The 25,168-nt window shown below is 50.8% G+C and overlaps 1 protein-coding gene across 2 annotated transcripts in view; it reads left to right on the plus strand.

The window, feature by feature from the left end:
* anapc1 (anaphase promoting complex subunit 1) overlaps nucleotides 1-25,168 on the plus strand; it is a 248,134-nt gene that overhangs the window by 88,390 nt on the left and 134,576 nt on the right. For both annotated transcript variants that reach the window (XM_078212275.1, XM_078212276.1), the window contains exons 22-27: nucleotides 1,746-1,824; nucleotides 4,882-4,918; nucleotides 5,022-5,092; nucleotides 8,780-8,958; nucleotides 10,647-10,873; nucleotides 15,418-15,536. In XM_078212275.1, coding sequence (XP_078068401.1) covers nucleotides 1,746-1,824; nucleotides 4,882-4,918; nucleotides 5,022-5,092; nucleotides 8,780-8,958; nucleotides 10,647-10,873; nucleotides 15,418-15,536 — 712 coding nt within the window. The remainder of the gene's footprint in view (nucleotides 1-1,745; nucleotides 1,825-4,881; nucleotides 4,919-5,021; nucleotides 5,093-8,779; nucleotides 8,959-10,646; nucleotides 10,874-15,417; nucleotides 15,537-25,168) is intronic.

Raw genomic sequence — 25,168 nt, forward strand, 5'->3', positions numbered from 1 at the left:
TTTTACTGCTATTTAAAGTTGCTGAAGTCAATGGTAAGTCCTTGATTCTGACTTTGGGGCGCTGCTCAGATCACTCAAATTGAGGCCAAAACGTTGTGTGATTTCAAGAAGAAATTAGATGTAGCTCTTGGGGCCAAAGGGATCAAGAGATATGGGGAGAAGGGGAGATCAGGATATTGAATTCGATGATCAGCCATGATCAAGATGAATGCTGGAGCAGGCTCGAAGGGCTGAATGGCCTACCCCTGTTTCTGGTTTCTATCTATGTTACTTGCTCTCTGGACGCGACAGCTTCTGTTCCTCTTGGACTGCACCATGATGAGGGAAGTTGGGCAGAGGTGACACACAGCAGGGTCAGCTGCCCGTAGAGGGAGCAGGAGAAGAATTTGAAGCAGGAGGATATTTCTAAGGTCTTTGGGAAACAATTTCCCACCTCAGTGCGAAGCAGTCGGTCAGAGCTCCCCATTTCACTCAGGAGCCATTCCCTGAAATCGGCTGCTTGCTGCAGCCTGAACTGCAGCCTGGGCACAGGGTAAGGGAGACAGTGTCTGAACCGCAGCCTGGGAGCAGCAGGGTAAGGGAGACAGTGTCTGAACCGCAGCCTGGGAGCAGCAGGGTAAGGGAGACAGTGTCTGAACCGCAGCCTGGGAGCAGCAGGGTAAGGGAGACACTGTCTGAACCGCAGCCTGGGCACAGGGTAAGGGAGACACTGTCTGAACCGCAGCCTGGGAGCAGCAGGGTAAGGGAGACACTGTCTGAACCGCAGCCTGGGAGCAGCAGGGTAAGGGAGACACTGTCTGAACCGCAGCCTGGGAGCAGCAGGGTAAGGGAGACACTGTCTGAACCGCAGCCTGGGCACAGGGTAAGGGAGACACTGTCTGAACCGCAGCCTGGGCACAGGGTAAGGGAGACACTGTCTGAACCGCAGCCTGGGCACAGGGTAAGGGAGACACTGTCTGAACCGCAGCCTGGGAGCAGCAGGGTAAGGGAGACACTGTCTGAACCGCAGCCTGGGCACAGGGTAAGGGAGACACTGTCTGAACCGCAGCCTGGGCACAGGGTAAGAGAGACACTGTCTGAACCACAGCCTGGGAGCAGCAGGGTAAGAGAGACACTGTCTGAACCGCAGCCTAGGCACAGGGTAAGGGAGACACTGTCTGAACCGCAGCCTGGGCACAGGGTAAGGGAGACACTGTCTGAACCGCAGCCTAGGCACAGGGTAAGGGAGACACTGTCTGAACCGCAGCCTGGGCACAGGGTAAGAGAGACACTGTCTGAACCGCAGCCTGGGCACAGGGTAAGAGAGACACTGTCTGAACCACAGCTTGGGAGCCGGGTAAATATGTGGGGTTACGGGGATAGGGATCTGGGTGGGATTGTTGTCGGTACAGCCTCGATGGGGCGAATGGCCTCCACCTGCACTGCAGGGATTCTATGATTCTATGAAGGTGGATTGGCCATGCTAAATTGCCCTTTGGTGTCTCAAGATGTGTAGGTTAGGTAGATTAGCCATGGTAAATGCACAGGGTTACGGGGATAGGGTGGGCAGAGCGGGGTTGTGAGACTGGGTAAGATGCTCTAACAGTCAGTGCAGACTCAATGGGCCAAATAACCTCCTTTTGCACTGTGGGAATCCTATGATTCATTTGGCCAGTCGTTTTTGTATCAGCCAAGGAAATGATTGAAGGGTATGAGAGGTGTCTGGTATTCTCTTACTAAATTGTGCTGCTTTGTTTCTGTTGCAGAGTTTTGCACTGTACATACTTGGTGATGAAAAGGCACTTTCCCATGAGCCGTCCATGTATTTATCAAGGATCGCAGCAGGTACTTGGTCTTTCTTCAAACATAAATTCATTTTACTGCCCTATTTGGGAAGAACACTGAAAAAGTTCCACTTTCATGGTAACAATTTTTGATGTGCACCACAATTCTGCGCTAGGTCTGTGACAAAGTCTGTGGATAAATATTCCTTTTAGTGTGTAGTAAGGGCTTAGCGATTCTGCGTCCAAGTTTGCTCCGTCTTCTATTACTGCTGGCAACCATTGGCTAAAATGCCCACACAGGAGCTAGTGGGAGGCAGAGAGAGCCAGCACAGGCAGGTTAAAAATCCCTTCTAATCCCCATCTTACAGCAAACGGTGCGCTCTTCTGCTGAGCGGAAGACTCCAAGGCTTTCGGGCTTGAAGTACACATGGGAGTTAATCTCCACAAGAGCTAGCAGTGACCATGCCAGGCATGCTGCTTGTCAGAAAATTGCTTTGTGTTTTAGCTACAGCTAAAGAATTTGCTTGGCTGGGAATTTGTAACGCGCCCACTGCTAAAGGCATTGAGAACTTTAAGGAATGTGGCCCAGAAATGGAATTCACCAAGGCACTGCCTCTTAAAGCTGCAGTGTCTCAGAAAGTACACTTCATCCTTTGAAGTTAATCGCTGTGGGGGCAATTACTAAATTGGATGCATACAGCAGAAACCTGGAGGATGTGAGAGAGAAAATAATCTCCCAGGCTGTTCTTGAAAACTCTCCCAAGCAACCAGTTCAGAATTTTGATTTGATTTATTGTCACATGTATTAGTATACAGTGAAAAGTATTGTTTCTTGCACGCTTTACAGACAAAGCATGCTGTTCATAGAGAAGGAAAGGAGAGAGTGCAGAATGTAGTGTTACAGTCATAGCTAGGGTGCACAGAAAGATCAACTTCGTGCGAGGTAGGTAAATTCAAAAGTCTGGTGGCAGCAGGGAAGAAGCTCTTCTTGAGTCGGTTGGTGCGGGTCCTCCAGACTTTTATATCTTTTTCCCGACGGAAGAAGGTGGAAGAGAGTGTGTCCAGGGTCCTTAATTATGTTGGCTGCTTTTCCAAGGCAGCAGGAAGTGTAGACAGAGTCAATGAATGGGAGGCTGGTTTGCATGATGGATTGGGCTACATTCACGACCTTTTATAGTTTCTTGCAGTCTTGGGCAGAGCAGGAGCCATACCAAGCTGTGATACAACTGGAAAGAATGCTTTCTATGGTGCATCTGTAAAAGTTGGTGAGAGTCGCAGCTGACATGCCAAATTTCCTTAATCTTCTGAGAAAGTAGAGGCGTTGGTGGGCTTTCTTAACAATAATGTCAGCATGGGGGGGACCAGGACAGATTGTTGGTGATCTGGACACCTAAACACTTGAAGCTCTCGACCATTTCTACTTCGTCCCCGTTGATGTAGACAGGGGCCTGTTCTCCACTGCGCTTCCTGAAGGAGCATTGGTGGATTCCTGGAGCCCCGTGTTGGTCTATTTTGCAAAATCAAAGTTGTAGAATCTAAAACATTAAGGGTGGGAATACAAACCCTGAAGGAAGAGAACTCAATGCTGTGTCGAATTTACAGATCAGAAATAGGCCATTTGGCCCATCGGATCTTTTCTGATGTTTCTATTCCACACGAACATCCTCCCATCTCCACTTCATTGCGCCCACATCAGAAGACTATTTCTCCCTCGTGTATCCCTCCCTAATTGCCCTTGTTCAGAGGGCATTTAACAGTCAACCACATTGCTGTGGGTCTGGAGTCACATGTAGTCCAGACCAGGTGAGGACAGCAGGACATTCGCAAACCAGGTGGGTTTTTACGACTGTCAGAAATGGCTTCGTGGTCATCCTTAGATTTTAAATTCCAGGTTTTAATTCCGTTCAAATTCCACCATCTGCTACGGTGGGATTCGAACCAGGATCACGAGAGCATTTCCCTGGGTTACCAGTCCAGTGACAATAACACTACGCCACCTTATTTATTTGTGACTATCATCTGTTTATAGACTCTCCTCCCTGTGTCTCATACAAATGGAATTATCTTTTCCTGTGTCTACCCAAACAAACCCTTTCATAAACTGGAGGAGCTCTTTCAGGTAACCTCTCAGCCCTCTTCCCCTCCAAGAATAAGAGCCCCGCCTGTTTCAGCCTCTCCTAATGGTTATAACCTCTCAGTTTTGGCATCATCCTTGTGAATTGCCCTTGTTTTTTCCTGTTTAACAGGCTAATTGATTTGCACTAGTCCAAGTGAGTTGTTGTCACACAACAGTGACATTCTCACTGCCCTGGGAAGTTCAGTAGAATCTTGCCTCGTAGAGTGAGTGTGCAAATCGTGGCAGTTCTTGGAATGCGACTAATTACTGGACCCAGCAATCGGGCTGACTTACAAGAGTCTGAGAAGTTTAACAGAACGCATACCTGTATGATGACCACCCCTCATCATTCTTGTCATAGAATCATAGAATTCTGACAGTGCAGAAGGAGGCCATTCAGCCCATCGAATCTGCACTGACCACAATCCCAGCCAGGCCCTATCCCCGTAACCCCACAGATTTACCCTGTTAATCCCCTGACACTAAGGGTCAATTTAGCATGGCCAATCCACCTAACCCCGCACATCTTTGGACTGTGGGAGGAAACCGGAGCACCCGGAGGAAACCCACGCAGACACGGGGAGAATGTGCAAACTCCACACAGACAGTGACCCAAGGCTGGAATTGAACCCGTGTCCCTGCGCGGTGAGGAAGCAGTGCTAACCACTGTGCAGCCCCAATAATGATACGCTCCATGTTTCACGAAGGATGCACGTGATGTACCTGAGAGAACTTTAAGCTCTTGGCTATTGGAGAGCCTTCTCCCCTCGCAATGATTCATTCTTTATCACCTGAGTTCATAAGAGGTCCCAATGAAAGTCATGCTATGTTTCAGTTTCTGCTTATCACAAAGTATTGTTAAAATACATGCATCTAGAATGGTGTTGTAATGTTCCTGCTGAGGTGTAAATATTAATTGGAAAGGTTGAAGTTAAAATGACGTCCTCTCATGTAACCATTCCGTCATTTTTAAATCACTGCATGTTCTAAATAATTCAACAGGACAAAGGATGCAGCCAGCCGAGGAAGACAACAAAAGGTAACGAACATCAAAACTGTCGACACTGCAGTTTTTCTCTTCATTCTGCTGCTGGCTAATGCAAGGCCCTTACTTCCTTTGATATTTCTGTCTCTCTCCTCAGGCTCAGTTTGAATCCATGCACCCCGTCCTCCAGCTTAGCGGCCAAGCTGGTGGTCTCACTTACAAACCTAGGTAAGCTTCCAAGACAGAAATGTCACTGTATTATTTCTAAATATCTGACCAGGCGTGACCACTGGCGCATTGATCTGGAACACCGGGACATCGTACAGCCCAGCTGGTTTCGTACAACCATCAAAGATGGTTCTAAGAGGTGGCATTGTATCACAGTGGTTAGCACTGCTGCTTCACAGTGCCAGGGACCCGGGTTCGATTCCCGGCTTGGGTCACTGTCTTTGTGGAGTTTGCACGTTCTCCCCGTGTCTGCGTGAGTTTCCTCCGGGTGCTCCGGCTTCCTCCCACATTCTGAAAGACGTGCTGGTTAGGTGCATTGACCTAAACAGGCGCCGGAATGTGGCGACTAGGGGCATTTCACAGTAACTTCGTTGCAGTGTTAATGTAAGCCTTGTGACTAATAAATAAACTTTAACTTTTAGATAGAATACTTACAGTACAGAAGGAGGCCATTCGGCCTATTGACAACAGTCCCACCCAGGCCCTATTCCTGTAACCCACATATTTACCCTGCTAATCTCCCTGACACTAAGGGGCAATTTTAGCATGGCTAATCAACCTAACTCGCACAATTCTGGAATGTTCCCTTAAAGTTACAAAACCAATGTGCAGAATGGACCAAGCAGACCCAAATCCATCTCCTTGCCCGCTCCAAAAACCAAATTCAAATTGAATCCAGTCATGGTCCCCACAAGAGAGACAAACAAGATCCAGGCTGACAAAAAAAGGCATCTTTTGCCTTGATCTGACATTTTTATCTTCGCCAAAAGGTCGAGGAACTTTTTTTTTCAGTTCCTCCATCATTTACTATGGTGGGATTCGAACCTGGGACCCCAAGCATCGCTCTGGGTTTGTGGTTTGCCAGTTCGGTGACCTAGGCCTCAGGAGGAATCCCAGCTAATTTCCTACATTCAGGACCAAGCCAGGTGTGGTGGGGTCCTGGAACAACAACTTGTGAAGGAGGATGAAAAGGGAAGCTTGATATTGTGGCCTGCTGTCTGATTGAGTCTTGCAGCACCTTTTGTATCTACCTGAGAGTACAACTCCAGCCCACCATTGTGCACGGGATACTTATACGGTCATTCTTTTTTATTCATTCATGGGATGTGGGCCTTGCTGGCTGCTCCAGCATTTATTGTCCATCCCGAATTGTCCTTGAATTGACTAGCCCTCTGAAAAGTGCCATTTCAGAGGGCACTTGTAAGTCAACCACATTGCAGTGGGCCTGGAGTCACATATAGACCAGACCAAGTAAGGACGGCAGATTTCCTTCCCTAAAGGACATTAGTGAATTAGATGGGTTTTACAACAATCAACATGGTCATTGTTAGACATTTAATTCCAGACGTATTTTTGAATTAAAATTTCGCCGTCTGCCGTGGTGGGATTTGAACCCAGGTCTCCAAAGCATTAGTCTGGGTCTCTGGGTCAATACCACTCTGCCGCCTCCTCCCCAGAGGGAGAGTTTGGGAGCCAATTTGGGCAAATAGAAATCTACAGCATTGGAGAAGGTTGTGCGGCCCATTGTGCTTATGCTGGCTCTTGGAAAGAGGTATCGAATTAGCCCCATTCTCTTTATAAGTTTAAATTTCAATTCATAGAATCATGGAATCCCTACATGCAGAAGGAGGCCATTCAGCCCATCGAGCCTGCACCGACAATGATCCCACCCAGGCCCTATCCCTGTAACCCCATGAATTTACCCTGTTAATCCCCATGACACTAAGGGTCAATTTAGCATGGCCAATCCACCTAACCCGCGCAGCTTTGGATTGTGGGAGGAAACCGGAGCACCTGGAGGAAACCCACGCAGATTTCCTTTTGAAAGTTACAATTGAATCTGCTTCCACCACTTTTTCAGGCAATAATTGTGAAATAAGTAAGTCCGTTGGCATAGAACTTTCAACCTCAATGCCATGTGTTAAGATGTGGAATTACATTTACAATTTGCTGCTTCACAGCTTCCTTATTCTTTTAAGCAACTTGACCCTCTCCTCTCCTGGAAGTGCGGACTCCTGGTGTTCAGGCCAATTTGTTTAGTGCCTGGCGCCTCCATAGAACACTCGCAGGCGGTTTGTATTCACGCGAGCCTGCACAGTGAGTGCCAGCCGACTGTGGGGTGAATCAGAGTGGAGCTTACTCCCTGTAATTGCCTGCTATTCACTTCCCAGCCATGGCCATTTGGAGCCCAACCCTGACCATCTGACCAGACTGATTCCTGGGTTGGCAGGACTGACATATGAGGAAATCATAGAAACCATAGAAATCATAGAAACCATACAGTACAGAAGGAGGCCATTCAGCCCATCGAGTCTGCACCGACCACAATCCCACCCAGGCCCTACCCCCACATATTTACCTGCTAATCCCTCTAACCTACACATCCCAGGACTCTAAGGGGCAATTTTTAACCTGGCCAATCAACCTAACCCGCACATCTTTGGACTGTGGGAGCAAACCGGAGCACCCGGAGGAAACCCACGCAGACACGAGGAGAATGTGCAAACTCCACACAGACAGTGACCCGAGCCGGGAATCGAACCCGGGACCCTGGAGCTGTGAAGCAGCAGTGCTAACCACTGTGCTACCGTGCCGCCCACGGAGGAGAGACTGAGTCGGTTAGGATTATATTCACTGGAGTTTAGAAGAATGAGGGGGTTATCTCATAACCTATAAAATTCTAACAGGATTAGACAGGGTAGATGCAAGAAGGATGTTCCCGATGGCAGGGGAGTCCAGAACCTGGGGTCACAGTCTAAGGATCCAGGGTAAACTAGGACTGAGATGAGGAGAAATTTCTTCACCCATAGAGTGGTAAGCCTGTGGGATTCACTACCACACGAAGCACTTGAGACCAAAACATTGTCAGTCTTCAAGAGGGAGTTACATACAGCTCTTGGGGCTGAAGGGCACTGCTGACTCACAGCGCGAGGGACCCGAGTTCAATTCAGGTCACTGTCTGTGTAGAGTTTGCATGTTCTCCCCGTGTCTGCGTGGGTTTCCTCCGGGTGCTCCGGTTTCCTCCCACCGTGCAAAGATATGTGGGTTAGGTGGATTGGCCATGCTAAATTGACCTGAGTGTCAGGGGGATTAGCAGGGTAAATCTATGGGGTTACGGAAATAGGGCCTGGGTGGGATTGTGGTTGGTGCAGACGCGATGGGCTGAAGGGCCTCCTTCTGCACTGTAGACGTGCTATGACTTGTGTGTGTGGGGTGGGGGGGGGGGGGGGGGGGAGCGGGAACAGGTTACTGAGTTGAAATCCATTTCAGCACAATAGGGATCATTATTGCACAATCAGGCAAGGAAGCAACTTGGTGAGCTGGTGTAAGAGCATCACTTGAGCTCTCTAGTTACACCATTCTGTGATTGGAAGTGCTGAGTAGCTCACATCTCCCCGCAAGAAAGAAAACTCCAATATTGTTAGGCTTCAAATGGAAATGCAAGTGCCCACAAGAGGCTTTGTATATTCATGTGTGTGCCCCAGTTACTCATGGGAATATAGGAGCAGGAGTAGACCATTCGGCCCGTTGAACTTGCTTCTCCATTCAAACAGTTCATGGCTGATTGTCCACCTCTAAGTCGCTTCCTTTGATGTTATTAGCATCCGGATATCTATTGTATAGTTTGTACATTGTAAAGCAGGAGCATTCAGCGTAACCATCACCTGTGTTGTATTACTTCTCCAGGATTTACCTTGAAGGATTTGGAGTCTGTTCCCTTTGGGGTCGCTCTCCCAATACGGGACGCTATTTACCATTGCCGTGAGCAACCTTCCTCAGATTGGTCTGAAGCTGCCTGTTCACTTATTGGACGTCAGGATCTTTCCAAACAGGCACATGAAGGAAACCTACACAAGACAAAATCTGTAAGTTCATAGAATCATAGAATCCCTACAGTGCAGAAGGAGGCCATTTGGCCCATCAAGCCTGCACCAACAACAATCCCACCCAGGTCCTATCCCTGTAAACCCACCTAGTTACCCTGCTAATCCTCCTGACACTAAGGAGCAATCTACCATGGCCAATCCATCTAACCAACACATCTTTGGAGTGTAGGAAGAAACCAGAGCAGCCGTCTGTCCACACAGACAGTCACCCGAATTGACCTGGGCGCTGTGAGGCAGCAGCGCTAGCTCCATCATGCCGAGGTGAAGGCTAACAGGGCTTTGTATAGCTGAAAATGACTTCGACCACAAAATATAGGAGCAGAATTAGGCCATTCAGCCCATCGAGTCTGCTCCGTCATTCGATCATGGCTGATAAGTTTCTTAACCCCATTCTCCTGCCTTTTCCCCATAACCTCCGATTCCCTTACCAACCAGGAACATATCTATCTCTGTCTTTCAAATGCACTCGATGACCTGAGCTCCACAGTCTTGTATGGCAATGAATTCCACAGATTCACCACTCTCTGGCTAACGTTTTCTGTAAATGTGAGCTGTTTGTTCTTGAGGCTTTGAATGCTGATTTACGAATTTAGTTTTAGTGAAAAATTAATGCCATTCCTGCATGTGTCAGATGTTGAATTTGTGAAACATATGTCAGATTTGATCTAATTTCTTGCAAAGTGGCTGCAACTGAGAGACCGCATAACCTTATATCAAGTTGATCTTTCTCTACACCCTAGCTATGACTGTAACACTACATTCTGCAATCACTCCTTTCCTTCTCTGCTTTGTCTATATCTCGGGCAAGAAACAATACTTTTCACTGTGTGTTAATACATGTCACAATAAATCAAATCCAAAGATGTGCAGGTTAGGTGGATTGGCCATGCTAAATTAGAAATCATAGAAACCCTACAGTGCAGAAAGAGGCCATCTGGCCCATCGAGTCTGCACCGACCACAATCCCACCCAGGCCTTATCCCTACACATTTACCCGCTAATCCCTCTAACCTACGCATCTCAGGACACTAAGGGGCAATTTTAGCAGGGCCAATCAACCTAACCCGCACATCTTTAGACTGTGGGAGGAAACCGGAGCACCCGGAGGAAACACACGCAGACACGAGGAGAATGTGCAAACTCCACACAGACAGTGACCCAAGCCGGGAATCGAACCCTGGTCCCTGGAGCTGTGAAACAGCAGTGTTAATCACTGTGCTACTGTGCCGCCCCTTGCTCCTTAGTGTCCCAGGTTGTGTGGTTAGAGGGAATAGCAGGGTAAATACATGGGGTTATGGGGATAGGGCCTGACTGGGATGCTCTGTCGTAGAGTCGGTGCAGACCCAATGGGCCGAATGGCCTCCTTTGGCACTGTAGGGATTCAGTGAACATGGGTGTTATGCTTTCATGACATGTACACATTTCCAGCAGTGTGGACTGGAAACTGATGAGGGGTGTAGGGGTCTTTGGTCTTTATCCCCCGCCCTAACCCCGGACACTGAGGTCGATTGCAACACTCTCCCCACCCCACCTTCGATTGGATCTTGCTGGTCAGCAAGGCTGAGATAGTCGCCACCTTTACTGACCGTGAGCCCTGATTGGACTGCAGGCTCTTCCTCAGCGAGATGTCCAGAAACTGCTGTGTGCTAATGTGATCTCCTTTGCAGGCTATTGGGCACGTGTTGCTATCTGACGGAGCCTCTGGGAACGAGGCTGAGGAGGAGGAAGACGGAATGAATGACATGAATCAGGATTTGATGTCCTTAATCTGGAACGAAGATCTGCGCGTGCAGGAGGTTCGACGCCTGCTTCAGAGCACGCACCCCGTCCGTGTTAACGTTGTACAGATGCCAGAAGTGAGTGACCATGAGTACATCGAGGAGAAGGAAAACAGGTAAAGAAACATTTCAAAACCAAACACGCCCAAGCTTTGCCTTACACACTGCCTACTCGAATTGCAATTGTCACCGTTCCATCAGTTTGGCATGAGGGCACATTGAAGCCCCGGTGTGGTGTTTGATGGGAATAGCGCCTATGTCCAGAATTCACCAAGCAGATCATAGAATCCCTACAGTGCAGAAGGAGGCCATTCGGCCCATCAAGCCTGCACCGACCAATAAATCAAATCCAAAGATGTGCAGGTTAGGTGGATTGGCCATGCTAAATTGCTCCTTAGTGTCCCAGGATGTGTGGGTTAGAGGGATTAGCAGGGTAAATACATGGGGTTATGGGGATAGGGCCTGAGTGCGATGCTCTGTCGTAGAGTCGGTGCAGACCCAATGGGTTGAATGGCCTCCTTCAATCCCACACAGGCCCTATCCCTCTAACCCTATGTGTTTACTCTGCTAATCCCCCTGACACTAAGGGGCAGTTTAGCCTGGCCAACCCATCTAACCTGCACATCTTTGGAGTGCGGGAGGAAACCTGAGCACTCTGTGGAAACCTACACAGACACAGGGAGGGCGTGCAAACTCCGCATAGACAGTGACCCAAGCCGGGAATCGAACCTGGGTCCCTGGCACTGTAGAGGCAGCAATGCTAACCACTGTGCCACCGTGCTGCCTCAGTGAGTAAGTCCAAAGATGTGCAGGTTGGCTGGATTGACCATGCTAAATTGCCCTTTAGCATTGGCAAGATGTGTAGCTTTGGGAGATTGTTGGGGTAAATGCGTGGGGATGTGGGGATAGGTTGGGGCTTGGGCCTCGGTAAGATGCTCGTTTGGAGAGTTGGTATAGACACAATGGGCCAAATGGCCTCTTTCTGCACTGATGGGATTCTATGGTGGTCTCTGAGTGATGGCCAATGGAGGACAGGAATTTCAGTCACTGGGAGGGGATGGAAAGATCTAGATCTCTGCGAGCCTCTCCTCAGAGTTTAGCTCATCAGCAACATTTGTAGGCGTTTTTGAGTCAGTGATCTGCTTGCTTCCTCAGGAAGGGTTTTTTCATGAGCAAGGAGTTGGCACAGACTCAATGAGCCGCTTCTGTGCTGTCAACCTTCTATAATGCTGCAATAGGAAGTCATGCTTAAAGATTCGAGAAAGAGGGAACATATAAAAAGCACTGTGAAATGAGGGCTTTTGTGACCGATTCATTCATTTAAAAAAAATTTATTTGTGGGACATGGGCGTCACTGGCTGGCCAGCATTTATTGCCCGTTCTTGGTTGCCCTTGGGAAGGTGGTGGTGAGCTGCCTTCTTGAATCGCTGCAGTCCGCGTGCTGTGGGTTGACCCACAATGCCGGTAGGCAGGGAATTCCAGAACTTTGACCCAGTGACTGTGATGGAATGGCGATATGTTTCCAAATCAGGATGGTGAGTGGCTTGGAGGGGAGCTTGCAGGTGGTGGTGTTCCCATGTATCTGCTGCCCTTGTCCTTCTTGATGGAAGTAGTCGTGGGTTTGGAAGGTGCTGTCTAAGGATCGAATTGCTGCAGTGCATCTTGTAGATAATACTCACTGCTGCAACTGAGCGTCAGTGGTGAGGGAGTGGATGTTTGTAAATGTGGCGCCAATCAAGGGGGCTGCTTTGTCCTGGATGGTGTTGAGCTTCTTGAGTGTTTTTGGAACTGCACCCATCCAGGAAAGTGGGGAGTATTCTATCACTTGTGCCTTGTAGATGGTGGATAGGCTTAGGGGAGATTATAACTTGGAAGTACAAGGAACAGTGCGAGACACTATTTTCTGACAGAATAAGGTGTGATCATCCAGCAGGGGTCAGCTCAGGCCTCTGAGCCAGAAAGTCTTGAGGACAAGTCCCGCCCCAGAAACCTGAGCACAAAACCTAGCTTGACACTTCAATGTAGCACTGAGGGAAAGCTGAACTCTTCGAGGTGCTGCCTTTCGGATGAGGCTTTACAATGAACCCCATTAGTTGGCCATTGAAGTTGCCTTGGTATTAATTGGTGGAGAGCAGGGGCAAATATGCAACATCTCATCCACCTCTGATTACATATTGTGGGTGCTTGCTGTGGGTAAATTCCTACACTTCAAAAGAGCGGCACAGTGGTTAGCACTGTTACCTCATAGCACCAAGGACCCGGGTTCAATTCCAGCCTCGGGTCACTGTCTGTGTGGAGTCTGCACCTTCTCCCCGTGTCTGCGTGGGTTTCCTCCGGGTGCTCCAGTTTCCTCCCACAGTCCAAAGATGCACGGGTTAGGTTGATTGGCCATGCTAAATTGCCCCTTCGTGTCAGGGGGATTAGCGGGGTAAATACATGGGATACAGGGATAGGGCCTGGGTGGGATTGTTGTCAGTGCAGGGTTGATGGGCTGAATGGCCAGCTGTACCGTAGGGATTCTATGAAAAGGACATGATTGGCTGTAAAAGGCTTTGGGTCACTGATGTTGTGAAAAGACACCAGCCAAATACGAGTTCTTTCGTTCTATGAATGAGACTTAATGTAAGGGGCGGCACGGTGGCACAGTGGTTAGCACTGCTGCCTCACAGTGCCAGGGACCTGGGCTCGATTCCCGGCTTGGGTCACTGTCTGTGGAGTCTGCACGGGTTTCCTCCGGGTGCCCCATTTCCTCCAACAGTCCAAAGATATGCGGGTTAGGAGATTTGGCCATGCTAAATTGCCCCTTAATGTCAGGGGCACTAGCTAGGGTAAGTGCATGGGGTTATGGGGAAAGGGCTTGGGTGGGATTGTGGTCGGTGCAGACTCGATGGGCCGAATGGCCTCCTTCTGCACTGTAGGGTTCTATGATTCTATAAGTGAGGACAGCTACAAGACGGACTCTTCATTGGCTTCTCTAGCTTTCTTGCTGAAGGCCTCGATCCTCGCTTGGGCCATTATCCTTTTCACCCTCCTGTGTTCTTCCCAAGTGACCATTCTTTGAATGTGTGAGATCAGCCAATATTGGCAGCAAATGATTCAGTCGCTATGGGGAGAGACGCAGGATGGGAGTGAGGGTGGGTCAGTGATAACCAATTTTGCCCTTGCCCTCTCCGAACACCCACACACGAGGCTCCAGTGGGAGGGAAGGCAATGGCCTCGTGGTATTATTGCTGGACTATTAATCCAGAAACTCCCGGTTCTGGGGATCCGGGTTCATATCCCCCACGGCAGCTGGTGGAATTTGAATTCAATAAAAAAAAAATCTGGAATTAAGAATCTAATGATGACCATGAAACCATTGCCGATTGTCGGGGAAAACCCACTTGGTTCACTAATGCCCTTTAGGGAAGGAAATCTGCCGTCCATACCTGGTCTGGCCTACATGTGACTCCAGAACCACAGCAACGGCCTAGCAAGCCACTCGGTTTCTAGGGCAACGAGCGATGGGCAATAAATGCTGGCCAGCCAGCGACACACGTGTCCCACACATGAATAAAATAAAAAATCAGGAGTGGGAAACCTTGCAGTAATCTGACACGGGCCAGAGATTGAACCTGTGGCTTTCCTGTTCTGGGCGGTTCAACTGCTCACGTCGTGGGTGAATCAAATTGAAACATTGAATCTGAGCCTTGTTTTTGATAGATCTATTTACTTTCTGTGGTTTGGGCTGGGCTCTGACATAATGTACACCTCAGTACAGCAGTTTATTGGATTCCAATAAACAGGAAATTGCTGGTCTGTCCTTTTGTTCACCTCGTCTTGAATCAGAAATGAAACATATTCCTGGTGGAAATTTCAGAATTTCCTCTTGTCCTCTGCATTCAGCGCAGCCTCACGTCTACCGCTTGTGGAGTGACGAGCTTTATCAGGCAGCCATTTTGAGATCCAGCCTGTGTCACAGATCGTGACGATGGATCATACTTTACCCCAACATTGTGCATCTTTTTCGGAGAAATGTTTCAGTGCTTTCCCTCTGATCTTTGAAGGTAGATCAGTTGGAAATCTCGAATTCAGGAATATCCTTGCCTGACCCCCCCCAAAAAAGGTCAAGGCTGGAAAACCAAGTTGGAGTTGGATGCACATGAGCCAAGATCCAATTGAATGATGGCACAGGCTCGAAGGGCTGAATGGCCTTCTTTCTGTTCCTGTGTCCTTTGCTCGATGCATGCCTATCTATGCCTATCACCCTCTAGTCTGAAAAGCAAGCATTTTACCATGACGTGCTGTTTTGTGTCTCCTTGTGTCTGCACAATATCGTCATCATGTTCTATATAATATAGAATATGGGGCGGCACGTGCTGCCTCACAGCGCCAGGGACCTGGGTTCGATTCCCGGCCTTGGGTCACTGTCTATGTGGTGTTTGCATGTTCTCCTCGTGTCTGCGTGGGTTTCCTCTGGGTGCTCCGGTTTCCACCCTCAGTCCAAAGATGTGCTGGTTAGGTGCATTGGCCATGCTAAATTCTCCCTCAGTGTACCTGAACAGGCGCCGGAGTGTGGCAACAGGGAATTTTCACACGAACTTCATTGCAGTGTTAATGTAGCCTACTTGTGACACGAATAAATAACCTAAACTAAAATAGTGTTTTCTTTTTGGGACAGGTTACTCCAACTGTGCCAACGAACCATGGCGCTTCCTCCAGGAAGAGGGATGTTTACTCTGTTCTCTTACCACCCAGTGCCAACTGAGCCACTTCCAATTCCAAAATTAAACCTGACCGGTGCGTATTTCTCCCCCAAGCCTGTTAAATATTGCCTTGTTCAACTTGTTGCGACAGTGTTTGCCTTGCAGCCTTTCCTGGAAATCACCCAGTTTCACATATTGTAACAGGTTGTTGTATGGAAAACCACTTGTCACCTGACATGAGAGGTTGCCACCCTGTCCTCATGCCTGAGTCTCATGGGGTTTTGGGTGTGCAGACTCTCAGTATGAGAGTCATCCATTGCTGCTGGTTAGAGCTGCCTTCTGGACAACAATCTTGGACAATCACAACTTGCTTCGTACTGCCTGACAGCCCACAGCACAAACCTGCCTTCATTCAACATTAACCAGCAGACATTGGTCCCTCGTTTCAGATGAATCATGGTGACTGAAAAGGGAACTGAAATATCGCCCTGGTTCAGTTGGGTTTGGGATCACAGAATGTTATTGAATTTGAAGGATTTTAACCTATGATCATTCCCCCTCCCCTTCCTCCACGGCCCCTCTCTGTCTCCTCTCCCCCAGCCCCTCTCTGTCTCCTCTCCCCCAGCCCCTCTCTGTCTCCTCTCCCCCAGCCCCTTTCTGTCTGCTCCCCCCAAGACCCTCTCTGTCTGCTCCCCCCTCCCTCTCCAGACCCCCTCTGTCTGCTCCCCCAGCCCCTCTCTCTTTGCTCTCCCCCCCCCCCCCCCCCCCCCCCGGCCCCCTCTCTCCTCCAATGGCAGACCCCCTTCTCCGCACCTGGCTGTAACACCCTCTCCTCCCCCAATCAGATGCTACCCCCTCCCCCGGTTGGACCCTCTCTCTCCCCCTCCCCCGGTTGGACCCTCTCCCCCTCCCTTGGCTGGACCCTCTCACCCTCCCCCGGCTGGACCCTCTCTCCCTTCCCTCTTTCTCCCCCTTCCCCCCTCACGCTCTCTTCCCCCCTCACGCTCTCTTCCCCCCTCACGCTCTCTTCCCCCCTCACGCTCTCTTCCCCCCTCACGCTCTCTTCCCCCCTCACGCTCTCTTCCCCCCTCACGCTCTCTTCCCCCCTCACGCTCTCTTCCCCCCTCACGCTCTCTTCCCCCCTCACGCTCTCTTCCCCCTCACGCTCTCTTCCCCCCTCACGCTCTCTTCCCCCCACACGCTTTCTTCCTCCCTCACGCTCTCTTCCCCCCTCACGCTCTCTTCCCCCCTCACGCTCTCTTCCCCCCTCACGCTCTCTTCCCCCCTCACGCTCTCTTCCCCCCTCACGCTCTCTTCCCCCCTCACTCTCTTCCCCCCTCACTCTCTTCCCCCCTCACTCTCTTCCCCCCTCACTCTCTTCCCCCCTCACTCTCGTCCCCCCTCACTCTCTTCCCCCCCTCACTCTCTTCCCCCCCTCACGCTCCCTTCCCCCCTCACGCTCCCTTCCCCCCTCACGCTCCCTTCCCCCCTCACGCTCCCTTCCCCCCTCACGCTCCCTTCCCCCCTCACGCTCCCTTCCCCCCTCACGCTCCCTTCCCCCCTCACGCTCCCTTCCCCCCTCACGCTCCCTTCCCCCCTCACGCTCCCTTCCCCCCTCACGCTCCCTTCCCCCCTCACGCTCCCTTCCCCCCTCACGCTCCCTTCCCCCCTCACGCTCCCTTCCCCCCTCACGCTCCCTTCCCCCCTCACGCTCCCTTCCCCCCTCACGCTCCCTTCCCCCCTCACGCTCCCTTCCCCCCTCACGCTCCCTTCCCCCCTCACGCTCCCTTCCCCCCTCACGCTCCCTTCCCCCCTCACGCTCCCTTCCCCCCTCACGCTCCCTTCCCCCCTCACGCTCCCTTCCCCCCTCACGCTCCCTTCCCCCCTCACGCTCCCTTCCCCCCTCACGCTCCCTTCCCCCCTCACGCTCCCTTCCCCCCTCACGCTCCCTTCCCCCCTCACGCTCCCTTCCCCCCTCACGCTCCCTTCCCCCCTCACGCTCCCTTCCCCCCTCACGCTCTTCCCCCCTCACTCTCTTCCCCCCTCACTCTCTTCCCCCTCTCACGCTCTCTTCCCCCCTCACGCTCTCTTCCCCCCTCACGCTCTCTTCCCCCCTCACGCTCTCTTCCCCCCTCACGCTCTCTTCCCCCCTCACGCTCTCTTCCCCCCTCACGCTCTCTTCCCCCCTCACGCTCTCTTCCCCCCTCACGCTCTCTTCCCCCCTCACGCTCTCTTCCCCCCTCACGCTCTCTTCCCCCCTCACGCTCTCTTCCCCCCTCACGCTCTCTTCCCCCCTCACGCTCTCTTCCCCCCTCACGCTCTCTTCCCCCCATACGCTCTCTTCCCCCCTCACGCTCTCTTCCCCCCTCACGCTCTCTTCCCCCCTCACGCTCTCTTCCCCCCTCACGCTCTCTTCCCCCCTCACGCTCTCTTCCCCCCTCACGCTCTCTTCCCCCCTCACGCTCTCTTCCCCCGTCACGCTCTCTTCCCCCCTCACGCTCGGTTCCCCCCTCACGCTCGGTTCCCCCCTCACGCTCGGTTCCCCCCTCACGCTCGGTTCCCCCCTCACGCTCGGTTCCCCCCTCACGCTCGGTTCCCCCCTCACGCTCGGTTCCCCCCTCACGCTCGGTTCCCCCCTCACGCTCTCTTCCCCCCTCACGCTCTCTTCCCCCCTCACGCTCTCTTCCCCCCTCACGCTCTCTTCCCCCCTCACGCTCTCTTCCCCCCTCACGCTCTCTTCCCCCCTCACGCTCTCTTCCCCCCTCACGCTCTCTTCCCCCCTCACGCTCTCTTCCCCCCTCACGCTCTCTTCCCCCCTCACGCTCTCTTCCCCCCTCACGCTCTCTTCCCCCCTCACGCTCTCTTCCCCCCTCACGCTCTCTCTTCCCCCCTCACTCTCTCTCTTCCGCCCGCACTCTCTCTCTCCCCCCTCACTCTCTCTCTTCCCCCCTCACTCTCTCTCTTCCCCCCTCACTCTCTCTCTTCCCCCCTCACCCTCTCTCTTCCCCCCTCACCCTCTCTCTTCCCCCCTCACCCTCTCTCTTCCCCCCCTCACCCTCTCTCTTCCCCCCTCACCCTCTCTCTTCCCCCCTCACCCTCTCTCTTCCCCCCTCACCCTCTCTCTTCCCCCCTCACCCTCTCTCTTCCCCCCTCACCCTCTCTCTTCCCCCCCTCACCCTCTCTCTTCCCCCCCTCACCCTCTCTCTTCCCCACTCACCCTCTCTCTTCCCCCACTCACCCTCTCTCTTCCCCCCCTCACCCTCTCTCTTCCCCCCCTCACCCTCTCTCTTCCCCCCTCACCCTCTCTCTTCCCCCCTCACCCTCTCTCTTCCCCCCTCACCCTCTCTCTTCCCCCCCTCACCCTCTCTCTTCCCCCCCCTCACCCTCTCTCTTCCCCCCTCCCTCTCTCTCTTCCCCCCTCACTCTCTCTCTTCCCCCCTCACTCTCTCTCTTCCCCCCTCACTCTCTCTCTTCCGCCCGCACTCTCTCTCTTCCCCCCTCACTCTCTCTCTTCCCCCCTCACCCTCTCTCTTCCCCCCTCACCCTCTCTCTTCCCCCCTCACCCTCTCTCTTCCCCCCTCACCCTCTCTCTTCCCCCTCACCCTCTCTCTTCCCCCCTCACCCTCTTCCCCCCTCACCCTCTCTCTTCCCCCCTCACCCTCTCTCTTCCCCCCTCACCCTCTCTCTTCCCCCCTCACCCTCTCTCTTCCCCCTCACCCTCTCTCTTCCCCCCTCACCCTCTCTCTTCCCCCCTCACCCTCTCTCTTCCCCCCTCACCCTCTCTCTTCCCCCCTCACCCTCTCTCTTCCCCCCTCACCCTCTCTCTTCCCCCCTCACCCTCTCTCTTCCCCCCTCACCCTCTCTCTTCCCCCCTCACCCTCTCTCTTCCCCCCTCACCCTCTCTCTTCCCCCCCTCACCCTCTCTCTTCCGCCCTCACTCTCTTTCTCTTCCGCCCTCACTCTCTTTCTCTTCCGCCCTCACTCTCTTTCTCTTCCTCCCTCACTCTCTTTCTCTTCCTCCCTCACTCTCTTTCTCTTCCTCCCTCTCTCTCTCTCTCTCTCCCTCACTCTCTTTCTCTTCCTCCCTCACTCTCTTTCTCTTCCTCCCTCACTCTCTCCTCTTCCCCCCTCTCTCTCTCTCTCCCTCCCTCTCCCTCCCACACCCAGAATGTTAAATGATGATTGGGGATTATCAGTTTGTTACTGGGATGATGTTTCAGTCAGTATTCTGAGGTGAATTTGACATGTCATTGTCATTTGCCATTCTATTTACCACTGCAGGTTGCTGGATATTTTTCACACCTTAAGTTTTTTTTATCAAGTCACTTTGCTGTTAGTTTCAAAATGCGTAACGGTTACAGTTTTTATGTTTAGAATATATATGGAACAGTTTTTATATTTAGAATATATATGAAATCGTTTTGCGTGATTTTTCAAATATGGCGGAACTGTCTCATTTGGTTAAAAGCAGTTTTGAATATCTTGTGTTCCTGAGTATTTGCATATAATTGGATTGTTCTGTATGAAACTTTCCTGTGGTAAGGTTTGGTTTTGACATATATATGGGTGAATCACAAAGCACTCGGGTAATGAAAAACACACACAGCTTTAAATGCTTCAAAGTATAACTCCAGAAGAGTTTTCCGTATCGAGTTTACTTTTGTGGGAGAAATCATAGAATCATAGAAACCGTACAGTGCAGAAAGAGGCCATTCGGCCCATCGAGTCTGCACCAACCACAATCCCACCCTGGCCCTACCCCCATATCCCTACATATTTACCCGCTAATCCCCCTAATCTATGCATCTCAGGACACTAAGGGGCAAATTTTAGCATGGCCAATCAACCTAACCCACACATCTTTGGACTGTGGGAGGAAACCGGAGCACCCGGAGGAAACCCACGCTGACACGAGGAGAATGTGCAAACTCCACACAGACAGTGACCCCAAGCCGGGAATCGAACCCAGGTCCCTGGAGCTGTGAAGCAGCAGTGCTAACCACTGTGCTACTGTTCCGCCCCTGAAATACTCTGAATCGTGTGAGGTTCTAGGAAACATTTGCATTTGGCAGATGAAGAACAAAGAACAATGCAGCACAGGAACAGGCCCTTCGGCCCTCCAAGCCTGCACCGACCATGTGTTCCTAACTAGACCATCCGTTTGAATCCCTTTATTCCCAGTCTGGTTTTGCATTTGTGCTCAGCATGTGGGTGATAACAGTAGGGATGCATTTCGTGGAATTGAAGGTTACGCTGATGGAATTAGGTGAAAAGAAAAGGTGGGAAGAGGTTAGTGTGGAACGCTGAGCAGCTGGGCCAATGGCCTGCTTCTGTACTGTTGACTCAGTGCTTCTGTGCTGTTAACTCTGCTTCTGTGCTGTAATTCTCGTGCACGTCCCTCATTTTAAAGTTTAAAGTTCATTTATTAGTGTCACAAGTAGGCTTACATTAACAGCGCAAGGAAGTCAATGAAAATCCCCGAGTCGCCACACTCCGGCGCCTGTTCGGATACACTGAGGGAGAATTTAGCACGGCCAATGCACCCAACCAGCACGTCTTTCAGACTGTGGGAGGAAACCGGAGCACCTGAAGGAAACCCACGCAGACACGGGTAGAAGGTGCAGACCCCGCACAGACAGTGACCCATGGAATCGAACCCGGGTCCCTGGTGCTGTGAGGCAGCAGTGCTAACCGCTGTGCCACCGTGCTGCTTCGTGACCCTAAGAAAGTGACATTCGACCTTTTTGAACTGTTGTTGACCTTTGCTTCAGAGAGGGGGCAAAGAACGTTTACCAGGATGTTGCCTGGTCTGGGGGGTTTGAGGTACGAGGAGAGGTTGGATAAACTCAAATTGTTTTCACTGGAAAAACAGTCGCTGAGGGGCGACCTGTTAGAGGTCTGCAGAATGATGAGAGGCATGGACAGGGTGGCTGGCCAGAGGCTTTTTCCCAGGGTGAATGGGTTGACTATAATCGGGCACAGGTTTAAGGTGAGTGGTGGTTAGTTTAGGGAGACGTGCGAGGAAAGGTTTTCACACAGAGGCTGGTGGGTGTCATTTGGCCTGTCATGTCCACTCTCCCCTTTCTCTGCCTTTTCTCTTCAGATAATTATCCAATCCTCTTTTGGAGGCCTCAGTTGAATGTGCATCCACAGCACTCACAAGCAATGAATTCCAGATTATAACCACTTGCTACACAAAAGGTTTTTCCTCATGTCTCCATTGCTTCCTTTGCCAATCACCTTAAATCCGTGTTCTCTGACTTTTGATCCTTCCTTTTAATCTTCCCTTTGAGGAGAACACTGCCAGCTTCTGCTGTCTATCCATCTAACTTGAGTTCCTCGTTCTTGGAACCATTCTTGTAAATGTTTTCTGTGTCCTTTCTCATACCTTCATATCTTTCATAAAATGTAGCATCCAGAACTGGGCACAATACACCAGTTCCAGTCTAAACTGTGTCTTGGACAGGTTTATCACAACCTCTTTGCTCTTATCATGGAATCATAGAATCCCTACAGTGCAGAAGAGGCCATTCGGCCCATCGAGTCTGCTCCGACTCTCTGACAGGGTATCTTACCCAGGCTCTCTCCCCTGCTCCATCCCTGTAACCCCACCCATTTCCCATGGCTAATGTATCTAGCCTACACGTTTTGAGACACTGAGGTACAATTCAGCCAATCCACCTAATCTGCACATCTTTGGAGTGCGGGAGGAAACCCACACAGACGCAGGGAGAATGTGCAAACTCCACATCGACAGTCACCCAGGCCTGGAATTGAACCCGGGTCCCTGGAACAATGCCATCGTTCCATCCACTCGCCATTTGTTTTTTTTTGCTGTTTACATAGAAAATAGGAGCAGGAGGAGGCCATTCGGCCCTTCGAGCCTGCTCCACCATTGATTATGATCATGGCTGATCATCCAACTCAATAGCCTGATCCCAACTCTTCCCCCATATCCTTTGGTCACCTTCACCTCAAGTATAGAAACTCTCTTTGTCGCAAATGTCGACACCGGTTGTAGGCAGGAGTTCACCACCAGCAGGGGGTCCCCTACTGCAGGTTTGCAGACAGAGGGGCACCCATAAAATTCCCCAGTTTGCTCTGTCTCCTGAACCCTAACCTACACGGACCTGGAGTCTGGGACTTTGAACCTGCGGCAGCTTGTAGTCCCAGTTCTGGCCACTGCCTCCAGCGATGCTGTTGGGATTCCAGAGCTTCCGGCAGCTCACTGAGTTAGGAGCTTGGCCAGTGTGGGGCGGAAGGCCTGCCTCCAGCCAATCAATGCTCCTCAGGGCGTTAAATGGCAGTGGGGCTGCCATGATGGGTGGGAATGCATTGCCCATCGATTCCTCGGTTGGCTGGGCGGGGAAACCCCGACCATGTGAAAAATTCTACCCGAGGGTTTCAGAAGCTCCAAAGTAGGTGCCAACCTGCAAACAAGACGTTAGCAGAGATTGTCCAGAATGACCTACAAGGGACAAATTCACGTGCGGCACTTGTGGCAGTCTTTGCCTTTCCACAATCAGCTTGTTCAGCCATCAAAAGAAATGTGGCAGATCTCACCAGAGTTTTGAGGCTACATTCCCATTGTGCCTCGTAGCTGGAAGCCTACCAACCTTTGCTTTTGTACTCTGTGCCTTTGTAAAGCCCAGAATTACATTTGCCTTATTAACCACTTCCCCGTATTAAATTCCATCTGGTCAAAGAACAAAGAAAATTACAGCACAGGAACAGCCCTTCGGCCCTCCAAGCCTGCACCGACCATGCTACCTGACTTACGAAAACCCCCTACCCTTCCGGGGACCATATCCCTCTATTCCCATCCTATTCATGTACTTGTCAAGACGCCCCTTAAAAGTCATTACCGTATCCGCTTCCACTAGCTCCCCTGGCAACGAGTTCCAGGCACCCACTACTCTCTGTGTAAAAAATCTGCCTTGTACATCTCCTTTAAACCTTGTCCCTCGCACCTTAAACCTATGCCCCCTAGTAATTGATTCTTCCACTCTGGGAAAAAGCTTCTGACTGTCCACGCCTCTCGTAATCTTGTAGACTTCTATCAGGTCTCCCCTCAACCTCCGTCGCTCCAGTGAGAACAAACCAAGTTTCTCCAACCTCTCTTCATAACTAACGTCCTCCATACCAGGCAACATCCTGGTAAATCTTTTCTGTACCCTCTCCAAAGCCTCCACATCCTTCTGGTCATGTGGCGACCAGAATTGAACACTATATTCCAAGTGCAGCCTAACTAAGGTTCTATAAAGCTGCAACATGACTTGCCAGTTTTTAAACTCAATACCCCGGCCGATGAAGGCAAACATGCCGTATGCTGTTAGTCACTAGACTAATACCTGGAATGGGTGGGTTGTCTTATGATGAAAGGTTGGATGTGTTAGGTCTCTGTCCACTGGAATTTTGGAGAGCAGGAGGTAACTTGATTGGAACTTTTAAGAACCTGAGGAGTCTTGACAGGGTCATATAGACTTGTACAGTGCAGAAAAGGCTCTTTGGCCCATCGAGTCTGCACCAACAATAATACCATTAAAGTCACGCTTATCACATTTTCCAGCACTTGTCCCGTATCCTTGAATGTTGTGATGTTTCAAGTGTTCATCCAGATACTTCTTCACGTTTGTAAGGTTTCCAGCCTCCACTACCTTCCTGGGCAGTGCATTATAGACTCTCGCCACCCTCTGAGTGAAATTTCTTTTTTCAAATCCCCTCTGAATCTCCTGCCCCTCATGATTGACCCCCTCAACCAAGGGGAACAGCTGCTCCCTGCTCACCCTATCCATACCCCTCATAATCTTGCACACTTCAATCATGTCCCCCCTCTCAGCCTTCTCTGCTCTAAAGAAAACAATCCAAGCCGATCTAGTCTCACCATATCGCTCAAACGCTCCCTCCCAGGCAGCATCCTGGTGAATCTGCTCTGTGCCCCCTCTAGTGCAAGTGCATCCCTCCTATAGTGAGGTGACCAAAACTGCACACAGTACTCCAGTTGTGGCCTAACCAACGCTCTGTACAGCTCCAACATAACCTCTTTGCTCTTGTACTCTATATCAAGACTGATTAAGGCAAGTGTCCGATATGCCGCCTTGACAATTCTATTCATGTGCTCCACTGTCTTCAGGGATCTGTGAATAAGTACCCCAAGACCCATCTGTTCCTCTGAGCTTCCTGGTGCCCTGCCATTCATTAAATACTCCCTTGGGGTGGATGTGGAAAGGATGTTTCTTCTTGTGGTTCCAAGATGGCGCCGGAGCGCGGCGACTCCTTGCAAACTGTGCCCAGCATACCCTCTAATTCTATCTTTTATTCTCGTTACATTCTTCTCCCTGTCCTTTCCTTCTCTATGAACGGTATGCTTTGTCTGTATAGCGCGCAGCTAACAATACTTGTCACTGTATACTAATACATATGACAATAAATCAAATCTAGAACTAGGGTCACTGTTTTCAAATAGGGAGTTGTTTATTTATAACATGAATAGAATTTCTTTCTCTCAGATGGTCTTTGTCTTTGGATCTCTTTTTCTAAAGCAGAGTATTCGAGTATTTCTAAGGCAGAGCTAGATAGTTTCTTGATCAACAAGAGGATGGGAGGCTATTGGGGAAAGGTGGATTTGAGCTTACAATCAGGGTCAGCCCTGATTTTGTTGAATGGCGGAGCAGGCTTGAGGGGCCAACTGGCCTAATCCTGTTCCTAATTCATATGTTTGTATGT

Source organism: Mustelus asterias, chromosome 5, assembly GCF_964213995.1.
Source record: "Mustelus asterias chromosome 5, sMusAst1.hap1.1, whole genome shotgun sequence".
In the NCBI taxonomy this organism is placed as follows: Eukaryota; Metazoa; Chordata; class Chondrichthyes; order Carcharhiniformes; family Triakidae; genus Mustelus; species Mustelus asterias.